General features: G+C 25.2%; 1 protein-coding gene across 18 annotated transcripts in view; it reads right to left on the bottom strand.

The window, feature by feature from the left end:
* Window positions 1–16460, bottom strand: part of LOC113554958 (coiled-coil domain-containing protein AGAP005037) — a 167783-nt gene that overhangs the window by 113613 nt on the left and 37710 nt on the right. For 17 of the 18 annotated variants that reach the window (XR_003405325.1, XM_026959124.1, XM_026959153.1 and 14 more), the window contains one exon: window positions 15498–15548. Coding sequence is in view for 17 of the 18 variants with exons in the window: in XM_026959124.1 (XP_026814925.1) it covers window positions 15498–15548 (51 nt within the window). In the remaining variant the exon portion in view is untranslated. Of the gene's footprint in view, window positions 1–15497; window positions 15549–15605; window positions 15676–16460 lie in introns of all 18 variants that reach the window. The other variant, XM_026959267.1, reaches the window with a different exon arrangement.

Genomic DNA, 16460 nt, shown 5'->3' with positions numbered 1-16460 from the left:
ATATCGTTATTTTAAGTGATTTCGTAAAAATTTAAATTTCATACACTCATAAAATGTTTTCTATATCGACGCTGGAGTTTTGTTTACAGTTATTTGAAGGAAAACATATGGAGATCCTTGTATTAGGTTTAACCTAGGTATAAATCATAACAATTTTATGAATTTTCAACTTAAAAATTATTCTTTGCAAATCTCGCGATTTAGATATATTTTGTAAATATTTGAACTTTAAATACTTATAAACGAAAATTGTGACTAACGATTTTTGATTTTTTTGTTACTACAATAAGTACAACTTATAATAAACCTTGTATTAAATTTTAACGGCATTTAAAAAAAAATTTAGAAAATTTCAAAGCTTAAAAAATGTAAAATATTTTGAAAATTTATTTGTAAATAGATAACGCTAATATAAAAATTTGGTTAAAATTTTAATGAGGTTCTATTGTATTTACAATAATTTGTTTTTGAGTTACAACAAAATCAAAAATTCGATTTGAAAAATGATTATGCGTAAAAATTCTTGTTTTTTCGTTACTTTTTTAGGGCTTTTCTTAACGCTTTTGAAAACTCCTGGAAATAATTTTGACCTCCCCCCAAAGTACCAACTAGATTCACTTGCTTTTTCAAAATGGAACTGAAATCAAACATAAAGACACTATTACTACTCCAAAACATGATGACAGACACAAAAATAAAAACAACACACATTACAGTAAAATCAATACATTCATCACTCCGTTCAGAATTTAAAACTTCAACCTAATGTAGTATGTAACATACTATATTGTATACAATTATTCCTAAAATCGAAATGTTGTTGTTTTAAATTAACATCCACAACAATAATTATAACAAATATAATTATGGTGTGTATACTAGCTACATCTAAACGTACGTGGAGGTATAGATATGTATTTCACGTAAACTATAAAATATATATTTATAATTTAAACTAATAAACAATATAAATCATTCAGACAGTATTTATTAAGGTAAGTATATACATATACTTATATGTATTTAATATTGCTGTAATAAACTTAAGCCTTCTACAAGTGTATACATTTCTGACCATTTTTAAAAACTTCTAACGCTATCATTACATTTTACCCATATCTACTCAAGAGTTTTTGTCACCATGTTATATAGCGATATGTAATACCATATTAAATTATTATATGGATACAAATACTTTAAGAAGCTTAATGGAGTTTTACAATCCAACACATAAATACAACGGAAAAGTATTATACTTAGTAGTTTTATGTGTCAATAAGGTTCTTAAACCAAAGACTACGAATGCTTCTGAAGTTATTATTATTATTATCATGGAATATTTGTGTTTGGATGTTATAACTTATGTAGCGAGATTTAAAAAATGTCAACGATCATATGAGATTGCAAAGGGAATACAAAAAAAAATATATTTACAAGATCGATTTTACATTAAAAACCACATAAGATATAAAATAATTTATTTTCTATTTGTTTCTAAAGTACCTAATCTGTTTTTTTACATTACGAGTATCTTTGTACAGTTAAATTGATTTATTAGTTTTTAATTAAATAAAATTGTCTATCAAATAAACTCGTCGATATATGAAAAGGAGCTATATGTATATAAAAACTGAGATAATCATATTGCACTAAAATTATATTTCATTTGGGAATCATCTACAGACTTTACTCTCAATCGCATTACGCACAGTTTTGGAAAAAATAACCATTTATACCATTTATTTTGTAGAAAAGTATTGGACGGTTAATGAACATATAACACCGGTGACAGATCTTTGGATAAATTGCATAGCTGGAATTGAAGTTAAGGAATAGCTAGATACAAAAATAAATCAAAATCGAAATTTGCTAATTATACGTTAGGTTAACGTCGTTTCACCCTTCGGCTTCACAAATCCTTCAACTCACTATACAAATAAACTCGTCACGTAAAATATTGGATTACCAATAAATATTGTTTACTGAAAAAAATCAATTATTAAATATAGTGTTATTACAATATAGCCGTTATTCAGTGATTTAACTGTTAGACGCTTAGAATTTATACACGTTTTATATATATTTATTTAGAGAAAGCTAAACCTAATTGTACCAAAATTTAATCCAGGTTGACTATCAATGTGTCTTCGAAAAAAGATACGCTTCAATAGAACTATTCAAATTTGTTCAATGTATACATTGAAAAAATATGGTTTAACATTTATAATATTATATACTTTGATAAAAATTTAAAATTCTGGTATAACATTTTAGATTAAGGCAATAAAAAGTGCCTATATTTTATTGAATATATCAATTTTATAAGGTAAAAAAAGTTCAATGTCTACCTAAAAATAAATAAAAAAAATAACAAAACAAACATAACAAACTAATTAAATTAAAAAACTATACCTATGCATAAACAAGTCTAATTTAAACTTTGGTAAAAATTTCAAATATCTATGGTTACTTGTTTTTTGAATAACAACCAAAACACAAACCAACTGTTCATAACGTAAAAATTACCGTTTTTCACAAAAAAAAAGTATGTAGTTTTTACCCCTATCCCCTTAATAATCCAACTAGATTCACTTTTCTATTAAACAAAATATAGTAATTAAATCCATGCAATTTTTATTGCTCTAAACGATAATGATAAACATAAAAAATATATTATATATTATATATTTTAAATCAACACATTAATTGCTCTGTTCAGAATCTAAAAGTTAAGTATTTCTCGTGCAAGCAAATTATAACACCCATTATAGCATTCGATCAATACAATTAAAATAAATCCTTTAATTGTAAACCAATGCCACACTATATATATAGACTGACTATAAGTATAGCTTATATAATAATTTTAAAACATATTTTAGAAATCGATCTTTAAAAAAAAGTGCAAGATCATTGAAATCTGGTGACATAGAACAATATTATTCAAACTATATAAATGTTGGTTATGTATTTGTGTACAGTACACTTTTCAAAATCATTCCAAAATTATTTAATTAAATTAATTAAAATTTTATTTAAAGAAATGTAAGACAGATTATTACAATAAAAATAAAAAAAACCCATATTACAGAAACGTTAAACAAATATAGTTAGCACAAGTTGACACATCGACGTGAAATAACTAAGTTATGATCCAATGCGAAACGACTTACATCTAAGCATATGAAATATTAAAAATATATATTTACACATTATACCCATAAATTTTATTTCTATATTATGTATACGAGTATCACTAATGAGATTTAAAAATGTAAATGTACAGTTTGAATTATATGCTATTATTTTTGGTTTTTATATTGATCGTACAAAAAAATTTAACATCAGTAACAAAGGCCATTATTTACATAGTATTATTATACATTGATTAAATAAAATATTGAATTACAACGATTTTTTTTAAATAGAATTTTACAATTTTTTATGTTTTCACTAAAATTGTCTGCAACTTTAATAACGAATGGCAAAATATTTTTTCATGACTTTACCAATTATTGCTAACAAATATGAATTAAAAATATATGTTTTTGAAACCACTATAACTTACGACTATTTTTCATTTTGTTGATTGCAAATAATGTATATACTGAATTACTGAAAAACAATATGAAGTTTTCTTTAATTTTTGATCGATTATAATATATTACCTTGATTTTGAATATATACATTATATGTGTAGCCGTGTAGTCATATGAGTTATGACTCATACTGACACAGTAGATATTATATAATTTGCGGTATAAAATTTAAAACATTTTTAATAGTCCTATATTTTTATTTAGTAAAATCATATAACTACTATGTAAGCGTGTTCTAACTGAGGATTAAATATTTAATAAAATGCATGGTATTTAGAGAAAAATTGCACGTAATCCGAAGACACGGGATGTAAGCTAATATTTGATAGTTATATTCATTTATACATTAGTCTTGCACCATAGAAAAGGGATATTGTACTGTCTATTGTGTTTATTAGGAACCATTTATATCATGGAAACTAAACAATGGGTTAAATAGATATGACAAATTATTGTAAAGCAAAATTCAAACAGTATCTCAACATATAAACCAGAACAGATTTTATCAGAAATATACAGATATAAGAAAACCATCAACGGAATTTGCTTGTTCTCGGATAGTAAATTATATTGAATAGGAAACATTTATAATATCATATTATGCTGGTGCCACTCCACTTTATAGTTCCTAAAAATATTTTGATAGTAAAACTATCAATTTATTTTTGTGGTTATAATCTGTACACAATTATATATGTTCCTGATGGCTGTTAGATAGATTAAATTATTTATTGTTACAGCTAAAATTTAGTTAAGTAAGCCATCTAATAACAAACATAAGTTTAAAACACTGGCTTAGCTTTTTATTTCGAAAATGTATTGGAATAATAAAAAAAAGATGATGTTAACAAAATTCATAATAAAATATAATATAAATGTAATAATAAATAGTTAAGTGGTTCTCAAAATGTTTAGGACCATGGCCCAAATTTTTCTTTGAAAATCTATCGCTGCCCACATGGTTTTATTTTTATAGGATCAATAAGTAGTACTAAAAAATCAAAATTAGTTTGTTACTTTTATTACATGATACTTTGTACTATCAAGTCTATAAATTTATAATTTATATAAATTTACAAATGTATTTTTAATAATAAGCGTATGCGAAGTGTGTGCTTGTTTTTCCTGCTGTGGCTAATAACAGCATCTTATAGTGTATAAAGCTTATGTTTATGCAGGATAAAATAACATAAATATCTTAGAATCTATGTAATTAAAAAAAATATATGTCAGCATATCATATACATTAATCTAAGTAGCAGTTGGCATAATAATTTAATGATTTGTAAATAAATTCAAATAGTGCCATTGAATAAAAAAGGTTTTGGGTAAAGGAAACACGCTTAATGTTAACTGTGGTGGAATTTGTGAAAAGATATTTCTTTCCTTCGAATGTTCGACAGAATAAATGTTATCAAATAAAAGTACAAAGAAAATCTATAATCACACAAACTATACTTCAAGGTACATAAATCATAATAAATTGACGCTACATTTTTATTGCTTCAACAATGGGGGTTGTATACGTATAAAAAGCTATAAATATTAGAAAGAAAATGTGATTTAAATGAGTATATTTAAATGTATAGTGTACTTATGTATACCATACTATATGCTATATCACACATATTTTAAAAATCGTGTATTTCATACTGTTCTCATAAAACGGTTAATTGTATTTCATATATTAATAAATATTTTGTTGAATTTATTGGTTGTTGTCTTAAATAACAGTTTTTATTTTTAATGATAATAAGTTTCAGTGATTTTGTTATGTAGACCAGAGTTTCTAGACCATTTAATCTCGCGACCCCTCCAAAAAGGTATAAAATATGGTCAACCAATTCGCAACCCCCTCCCTGTCTATATTAAGTATACATTTGTATAATTCCGACCCCCCGGTTGAGAAACGCTGATGTAGATCTTACATTAGAACATAAGTATAGTAGACATATTACACCGTAATGACAATGATGAAAATTATAAAAAAAAATACTCTAATAAATCTTTAAAGTTTTCTTTTATTCTTATATTATATTTATTAAAAAATATTATAAAAAAACCATTAATAAAAAAAATCAAGTCTCGAACATCTCTTGCGTTACTTTAAGGAATTTATTCGTTATATAAATAATGTAAATCAATATTAAATTAAAAACATAAAACAAAATATATTTTATTGAAAACCTTTACAATAAACGTTTTTAATGCATTAATTATAGTATTAAAATATAAAACTTCTTCAAAGTTTAGTCGAGTTAAAAAACAAATTTATTATAAATTTGTTACTATATATTTATATTTAATATATTTTATTTCTATATATACAGATATATTATATTGTATTATAATAAGAAGTATTATAAAAACTGTTCATGAAAGTTTATTATTAAATCGAGCATTGTGAACATGGATATTATTAATTTCTTCCCATCAGAAAAAATTCAAAATTACCATTGATGAGTTATCGATATAGATTAAACATAAACTGTGGCTAAAAATATTTAAAATACATATTAGAATAATATGTAGTAAATAATCATTATTCGTCACACGTACATTTTTCAATAATGAATTAAAAACATTATTATTATGATTTACAATTATACAATTATACCATTTTTGTCATTCAATTAAACGAAATTTGTCAATATTAATATACGCATATACAGAAAGATACAATTTTATTATTTTAATATTATAATTTGCACTAAGTACACAAAAGCCATATCTATTTTGGTAGTATTATTATTTACATAATAACACGTCAAACTTCAATTTATGGGGACAATTAATTAAATAAACCACTTTACATAGGCATCATACAGCACATACAACGCGGAATTTGACAAATATTCAATTCGAAGACTGCAAATACTGCAGTATAAAATGCCAACAAAATATGTTTTAACAGATTTTCTAGAATAAAAGCTGTCAATACCGTGAACATCGTTTTATTTAATTGAGAAATAGTATTGCTACTGAGATTACGTTATCAAATTGCAACGTTATAGATTTTATTTACGTAAGTTGTATTCAATATAAATTCCATTAGAAAGTAATTAAAAAAATTAAAAATTCCTACCTTATAGGGCAATACAGTAAACGTAAATATTTGGTTAAAATTTATATGTACGTAATACTATACGAATATTATGCACAAAACGATTGATAAAACTCTTTTTTAGGTAAAATATTTTTTTTTAATTCTAACGAGTCGAAAAGCATATAATTTTATTTTGTGATTGATTTGTAAAAAATAATTATTATAATTACTTAACAAACAAATGGCACATATCAATCGTAAGATCATGGTTTCACGGCGTCGTGAATATGCAACTAAAAGTATCTACTATAATATTATAATATAAATAAATACTCGTCGTTATACTTAGGCGTAAGTAAAATTATGTAAACTAATAATACTATTCGTCGATGATATTTTACAATAATTCGATCCCAGTTTTATTTAAATATAATATGAACGTATATAGTCAGTAAATCGATTTAGAGTCAGAAACGTGATAGATATCAAGGTGCAGTAGCGAGTTATTTCAGACTTGCCGACATACTAAATTATTGTCTCATTTTTTGTTTAGCTTTTTCTGTAGTTTATGTTTTTGTGTTATATATTTCAAAAAGATTTTGTTTCATTATTCTAACGAGATTTCAAACTGTAAATAACCTTCATGGCTTTATTCCTTATATATTTAAATTTGTGATCCAATTTTGGTTGAAGAAAAACCTAATTTCATCTGGAATACGCATAAGTAGCAATGTTTTAAACGCGATGGTTGTATACAGTTAGCTAAGTAAAAACTAAAAGGTTTGGAATATGCGATCAGAATTTCAATACTATTTCATGCGATTAAATGTGATATATACCCGGAGTATTGAGGTGTAAAGGAATAACAGAAGATAAAAGATTCTCGGCAATGGATTCTTTTTAAGCGTCATAAAAACTCCTTCGACATAAATTCTTTTTACAATTTCAATTTCGATTGGCCATAGTTCTATTTATACATTTTATCAATATTATACAAAATACAATATTAAGAAAAATAACTTAAAGATACGTCGATATATCTATATTTTAAATATTGCGATGCTTTTTTTATAATCTCACTATTTTGTGTGATATGTATTATATACTTATTACAATATTTTAAAATGTGAAAAATAATAACAATAAAGTTAGGAATACAATTATATACTTATAAATAATAAATTGTTGAACAACCATTTTTAAAGTTATATTATTTAAAAATATATTATTTGTATATTATAATATGTACGTCCTAAAAATATCTGAACGATCCCACAACTAGAGTAGGTCACTCATGGAAAATGTATACTTGGCTCAATAGTCAATTCATAATCCAAGGCTTGAATAACGTACCAATTGTGTATTTGCTATTCACATACAAACACGATTAGACGATTTCTCTACCCTTAGTGCCTAAAGGGTTGTAAATTATGCGTAGTTTTTTTTATGTATTATCAATATTTTTTCATATATATTTTGATTATTTACATATTTATTTAATTTATTATAGGCGACTGTGCTATACTTCACAAAATTATAACTCTCGTCAACTGCACCTTCACCTCATGTAAAATATCTTCATGTATAAAATTGAACTAAATATTATATAAGAAATAGTTTATTTTTTTAATTGCGTCGAAACATATATATTATGTCATCTGTTTTAAACATAAAATAAAAACTTAGATATTATATCCAATATAATGTTTCATAAATCATACTATGTAATATAAACCTAAAATCAATTGGTATATTTTACAATTGGTTATGTATACTAACAAACTATACTAATAAAATGATGTGTGTAAAATTCAAATTATTATTTTTTAAAAACTTAAGAAAATAACTTAAATTCTAAAATAAAATTAGCATCTTGTCACATAGAAGTGACAGTGAGATAGGAGCACTATTATTATATTTTAATTGGAATGATTTGTATATTTTACGCAAAATCAAAAAAAAAAAAAAATTAATGTTGAAAAAAAAAACCGAATAATACTTTAATCTGATGTTTATATCTTTTGATTTCTACACCATTTTACTATATACGATATAATATGATATATTTATTAATACGAATCGCAAAAAAACACATGACGTTCGAAGGTTAATCTGACTATGGTCACCTTGGTTACCAATGGAGCAATATTGATTTTAGGAAAATATATCATTTGGACAACACTCCTAAATAATAAATTACATTTTTATTGACACTATTAAGTTAATTTATATTCTATGATTAAATCATGTTCAACTAATTTATTCAAGATAATGTAATATTTTTTATTAGTCAAATCTGTTGACCAATTAGAAAAAAATGTATGATGTATTTTTTTCATTAAGTGTTACATAACAACTTCGTATACAATGTTTAAATGTTAAATATAAATAAGTTAATAAGAGAATAATGAATTATATTAATTTCTAATTTAATAAGAAATAATTAAAAGTATTATACATAAATTTAAAAATATTTTAACGTATATTATACGTTACTTAAGTATACGTAAGTTTTATGTCCATCTTCAATCACTCATTTCAGTTCAAAGTTATAGGAGTTTAGTCTTATTTTGATTTACCATAGTAATGATAACAATTTTAGTTAAAATATTTAGTAAAGTAATAATAATATTATAATATTGGACATGATCAAATTAAAGTTCCTATAATTTTTGAATTCTAAGCGTATCGATAAATGTATATTTATTTTACAATAAAATGTACTTTTTTATTGATATATTTGCGTTTAATGACACCTTTCTAATATGCGAGCATTCATTTTAATGGAAATTTCTGTAACAAATTTGTTCTATATAGTACTTCTGAGAGATCAACATTTAACGTTTTAAAAAATGATCGGAAAAAACTAAAAATAATAAGAGTATTTATTAAAATTTAAATATTATTAAAAATATAATTGTTTGGTAACTTTGGTTATCAAAAATTTAGACTATCCAGAATTGTTTATCATCGTACATAATGATTTATCATTGAATTAAAATTTAATAAACACATTATTCATAAACTCAACTCTTACTGTACAACAAACTGGTTACTTATATTCTCCTTTTTTAATGTATTGATTGTATAGGTACCGAGAATTTTAGAAAATAACAAAAGCAATATCATAAAAAATAATAGCATTATTTTGTAATTTGTACATTTTAATAATTTATAGTTAATTTGAAAATTATGTTGCAATAGTTTTTAACAACTTCATAGAAAAAAGACAATTATTACAAAAGAGTAATTAATAGTTAGAGTTTATTAATTATTAACTAATATTATTAAAACTTACTTTTATCGACTTTTGTAGCAGAAAGCGAATGTTCTGTCGAAAAAAAAATTGAATAACATAATGCGTTTATAATACTAATATTATACACGTATTTGCAATTTCAAAACTATATTTAGTTTTTACGTTTAACGAAATTTACAAACTTTAAAATAATAAAATTATGATCTTAGACGTATAGGTACTATAACAATTATAATATAAATACTATGGTACAGTGAAACCTTCCCTAAGAGATATATCCAAATAACATAACAACATTTTTTTACGAGCAGTTTTTGTTAACAACAAACATTTTACAAACTAAACCCTCCCAAAAACGAAAACAATTTCTAGTATTGGAGATTTTACTGTATATAATTTCTCGAATATCACGTACACGTGAATATCAACTATCGTTCATACGCGTGTCACGTAAGAGATCCTTACCGCATTGTCAATGAAGAAAACGGTACGAAATTTCCACTCAAAAATCTGTGAACGCTGCAGTATTCCAGAAAATTCGTTTACGACTAATACGACGTACGACCTGTGGTTGTTACGTATCATTCACAGTCATTGCGTTATTGCACAACTCGTGTCGACCACTACGCTATTAACCGTGTACTGCTCCGCCGCGTTGCGACAAAACCCGTGCCAGCTACCGGCCAAATGTATTATTGTTTTTTTTTTTACTTTTTATCTCATCCTTTTTCCCCCACCACGACAATAAAAATATACAAGATGGTCCGTTTAATAGACCACACTAATTTTGCAGTCAATTTTGACGATTTTTAAAACGATTCACGCTTAAAATACTAATTCTTTAAACCTTAGAAAAATATTATTTTTTTCGTTATAAAAAAAAAGTAATAAGCATAGATCACATCTTATTAATATACATCATACTAACCAACTAACCAAGTCCTAAAAAGTCTATTTAGACAAGTCGTTATACGTTACTATAGTTACTGGCTTGTAGAGGAGTACAAATTGTCGACATACATTTGGTACACACTACATGCGTTTCACATATGCACACACGATTGATACTAATATATATAAAGGCAACGGGCGACGGAAAGACACAAGCGTCATTTCTAACCGTTGCCAGATTATTTTAGATTTTTTTTTTTAAGCCTCATACACGCAAATTATGATGTATAAATAATAATGTACTGTAGTAGTGGCGTTATATATGTAGGTATAATATTATGTGGACGATCACTCTGCTGCGAGGGAAGTACACATTAATGGACATCAATAATAATTATATATTCCATCCCGCTAAAGATGCTGTGCTTTATTATAATATATTACACAGACAGAAAAAAAATCGATTAATCGAAAGAAAAAAAAATGACTAAAAAACTTCGTTTCGTTAAATGGTAACATAGGACGTACATTTACTACAGCGGTAGTATATGCCGTAGGCCATTTGGAAAATTAGTCTATTTGCAAGGGTTCGCCTGTTTGCATACTACTTATTATTTTTCCAAATGTTCTACTGTTTTACAGACTTATTGCATACAGACTAAGGGCGGATACAGTAGTCCTAAACGAGGGAGAGGCAATTTGTTAGTTATCAATTAAAAAAAGGTCATAATCTATTTAAAAAAAAAAAATTCTTGGAATATATGATACTTTTTTTGTTGACTCCCCCTTGTATCCGCCCTTGATACAGATTATCAGGTGTTAAACCTTTTAAGAACTATAATCATTATGTAGTAAATTATTTTATTCTATCATAAACAAAGAATCTTCTTTCGATACATGTGTAAAAGAAAAATAAATTTAGGAATGAAGAGTAGAAGCTTTTGGAAGATAAAAATGCAGCAGAATAAATGATACAAGCTAATGATAAGAAATTAGTTATAACTGAAGTTGGGAGTTATGTTTTAGTCGATTTTACAAAAGTAAATTATAAAGCATTAGATACTCAAAATATTATTGGCAAAGTCGTAGACAAAAAAAAATAATGTTTACCAAATTAATACACAGTTTGGCATTATAAAAACGTGGTTAAGCAGAAATGTTCAACAAACAACTGATGCAGAATTTTTTGACGAAGTTACAAATACAATAATAATATTAACAGAAACAGCAAAAAGCCATTTGGAGGGCAGAATTATCAAAAATGTTTTTGCAAGACATTGTGTAAAACAAATAGATGCGCTAGTCATAAAAATAATGTATTGTGCAGTTCAAAATGCCACGAAAAAATCACAAGTGAAAATAAATACCTAAATATTTTACATATCTTCTATTTTGTTAGTAATAAGTTTTTTTTTTGTTAGTTCAATATAATACTATATAATAAGTACCATATTTATTCAGTGTGTTATAATAATTCTACTACTTTTTTTTTGTACAAGTAATAAATTACCCTTAAAATAAAATAAATAATATGGTTATTACTGTGAATGCAATAAGTCTGAAAAATAGTAGGTCGTTTAGAAAAATAATAAGTAGTTTGCAAACAGGCTACTCCATTGCAAAGAGCCTAGTCTTTCTGCAAAAAGACTAATTTTTTAAATTACCCACAACATATATATATATATATATGTATATTGTATGATTCTGAATTCCATATCATAATATAAGCCAAACAGTTCAGAATAAAACGGTATGACTCCAACTGTTGTGATTATTATATAATCACAGCTGTACATTAAGGATAAATTCAATTTTATGTATAATAAATGTAATTTTTTTTCGGTAGACAAAATATTTATTTATAACGTGGATAATATTTAAACTCATCTAAATTTTAAACGCTAATAAATAAAAATTACTATTTATTCGTCATTTGATATTTATACATCGATCATGTATTTTTAGGAATTTATTCTGACTTATAGAATATTAAAATATTTGCCATAAAATAGAGCTTTTTCTAACAATATGATTTTCTTCGGGCCCTGGAAAACCTAGCACCGGCGCTACTGCCACTTCTTAAACGTTGTACTACCTGTTTACTGTTTAGTGATTACAAAATATGAAGTCACCAATAAACAATATATTGATAAATTATTAGGTATATCATATATGCATTTTTAATTTTTTTAATATTATCGTATCTATAGGTATACAAAATTAACAATCAAACATTCCATACACAAACGCAGATATAAAACTAAATTTTATTATCCTAACACTAATCTATTGCTATTTTTTCTGTTTCTTAAAATAAATTAGAAACAAAGAAATATTTTGCAATTACGTCCTCGGAGGTTTAATCATTGCATATACCCGTAGAGAACTACAGTTTAATGAGCAAACAACAAATCTGGCAAGTAAATCGATATTATATACTATAATAGAAGATTAAAGTAAAACTCCCGATATTATGTACTATATACTATACAGCATAGATATATAAATAGTTGATTGACACTACCATTTTTATAATAACAAATATAAAAAGCAGATAACAATTGATATTTATTGTCATTCGTTATTTGCTCCACTATCAGTAGAAATATTAATTGTTTTACTCATCATGCCTCATTACCAATTTACTGATATTTCACTTAAAAATACCACAATGTACACGTCAATATTATTGAATACAAAATGTAAAATTGCAACTATGATAATTGTTTATAATAACAAAAAAATTCAAATTTTATATGATTTATATGGTGAACATTTTATCATCAATATAAATCGAAAAAAAAATATTTTGATACTTATAACTTTATATAAGCTATTTACAGAATACACATATAAAAATGTTTGATAAAAATTAGAAGTAATTTGTTTTTTTTATTAAAAAGTGTCTTTAGTCTTATATTTTTCTCTTTATTTTTGTAAATAACTTTTCTTTAATATTGTTCTCTTATGTTTCTCGTTAATCGTCGAAACTAATTTAATACAAGTTTCATTTGCGATTAGTGGGCTATGGACTTAAAACTGCAGTGGTTTTTACCTACCATGTACTATATACAAATATAATTCAATAAATATATAATAATTCAACAACACAATTATTTCTATCAAAATAAATACCAAATAAACAACAATATATATACATGTATCTATTAAATCATAATATTTTAATTTACAGGGACAACTAATACATTTTAGGTACCCTATATAGTTATGTGTTGTAGATAATATATAAAACGTGGTTTGTGTAAAGTTATCTTATAATATGTAGATGTGGATAAAAATGGTCTCTGTTGTATTATGTATTATAAATTGCATAAAATGTCATGTCGAATGAACGTGCAAAAATGATTAATAATGATGTTAAATGTAAAATATTTTTATTTTTCTTGAATGTATATATTTTGTCATAATGGTAAAAAATCTTAAAATATTTAGTACGGTTTTTCATTGTTTATTTTATTCAGAAAAAAATAAAAACATATTAAATAGGATCATAAGTGAAACATAACTTAAAAGCTTTTGAAGAACTAAAGTTCTCCTATTTCATGATACAACAAACAAATATAATACTTATAGCGTATAATGTTTTAAATATATGCCCAATTCGAGAATTTCATACGTTACTGGTTTGTATCATGAAATGAGCAAAAACATTCTTATTTCATAAATTAGGAAATTTCACGCCTGAGATATCATGTAAGGGATTCACGTTAAAATATTTTATACTTTAAAAACTTTACAAAAGCCACAAGAACAATGTGTGATTAAATTAAAATTTCATCTTCCAAAACATCGGTTCTATGAATTTCTAAAATATTTTTAACTACAATGATATTATTTGTACAGTCTACTGTAATAGATCATGGAATTAAATTTGAACAGTAATGCATATAACTTAAAACAAAAAAATAAAAATAAATTAATGTATTATTTTAAATAAATATACATTTTCTATCATAATTCTAAAATATTTCTGTCTTACAACAAATAGATGTTTAAAAACTTTAATTAATTGAATTGAATAAAAAAACTATACATTTTGCGTATTGTCTACTCTCATCAGTTATGCTTATTATTCGAATAAGTATCAAAATTAATGAATTCATTACAAAATCAGACACACTCAGTGAATAGAAGAGAATACAACGGTAAAAACGATATCAAAAATCGGTCAGAAGTCCACGACCACGTGGAAGACTTCGAAATAAAACAATTTTAAGGTATAATAAAGGTTGAATAGAGAGTGCTGATAATTCGAGGTGTAAATTTTAGAATAAGTCTGGGAGAGAGATAATTGGAAGGCGTTGTCGGTAGCAGGCAAGGCACTCATAAATTTGCAAAATTTGCATAATAATTCGAGAGAAAAAGGAGTAAAGTATTTCGTAATAAATTCAGTACATTTAAATAAATATGAATGACATTTTTCCTCTTAAACAGTTTAAATACCTTTAGATTCAAACATAAACATATGCGTGTTTACCGATAAATGTATTTATTACGTATCATTTGTTATAATAATAGTGCGAAAAGCCTTTGTCCGTAATCTAAATCCCACAACAATTGCATTATGTAAAAACAAAAATATATAAAAATAAAGTACTTTTTATGTTGTTATTTTTATTATCGCCGAATAGCTACTTTAGTAAGTACTTTATATTATAGCGATTTACAAAAAAACACTTACCGGCTTGTTCAGCAGCCCCTCTGGTTTTTCCGTCTCCACTCCAATCATCGTCTGAAACAAACAAAACAAATTGAAGTTATCGTTTCCAGGTTATACTTGTTACGTTACCAATAAGAGGAGGTAGGAAATGATTTTCATATTTTGATAACGATCTGGAGTGACATTTCTTCATTTTGTACTATACCAAAGAAATTGTTTGCAAAACGTCAAAAAATATAAAATACGAATTCGCTCTAGCATACATTAAATAAAGAGAACGTATATTTTGTTGATGATTAATTACAATTTCGAACCTGCAGCAGTACCTCATTTTCAGTCCAAAACAATAGAATGGATTTAAATTATAACAATAATAATATTTGCATATTTAGATTTTTAGACAACCTTAGCTGGTATTAGTACAGATAGTAGTTTTTAGATGGTCGAGTATAACGCAGTAATTTCACAAGGGGCCAAAAATTTCTTTTTCGTATATCACGGTACTATACAATAGTATAGTTAATATATTGCTATATATTATTCGGAAAATATTAGTTATACTGTAACATAGTCCCAAGGGTCCTGGGGTGATGGTAGTGATAGGGATAATAAAAGTGTATAAGCATTGTACAATTTCATTTTCATCTCAAATATAATATTATGGCGAATACAAATCGCAGAAAAATAAATCAGTAATGCATACTCATATGATGTGTGAACGTATATATAAAATATTGATCCCATTTTTAATATTAATATTATACATAGAAACGGGTTTTTCGTTATTTAGGAATTTCAGTAAACCACTTAACTTTGTTATACCTTTATTAAAATTGTTACAAATTTATAATAAATATACAAAGTATATGCTTAATATGTATATTGTATACACAATTATGTACTCCGGCACTAATTGACTTTTAAGCGCAAACTATTACTATCTGTGCTATGCATAAATGATAATGTAAGAAAGATTGGTGTGTT

The sequence above is a fragment of the Rhopalosiphum maidis genome, chromosome 1 (assembly GCF_003676215.2).
Source record: "Rhopalosiphum maidis isolate BTI-1 chromosome 1, ASM367621v3, whole genome shotgun sequence".
Lineage (NCBI taxonomy): Eukaryota > Metazoa > Arthropoda > Insecta > Hemiptera > Aphididae > Rhopalosiphum > Rhopalosiphum maidis.
This window is presented reverse-complemented; position numbering and strand designations above follow the sequence as displayed.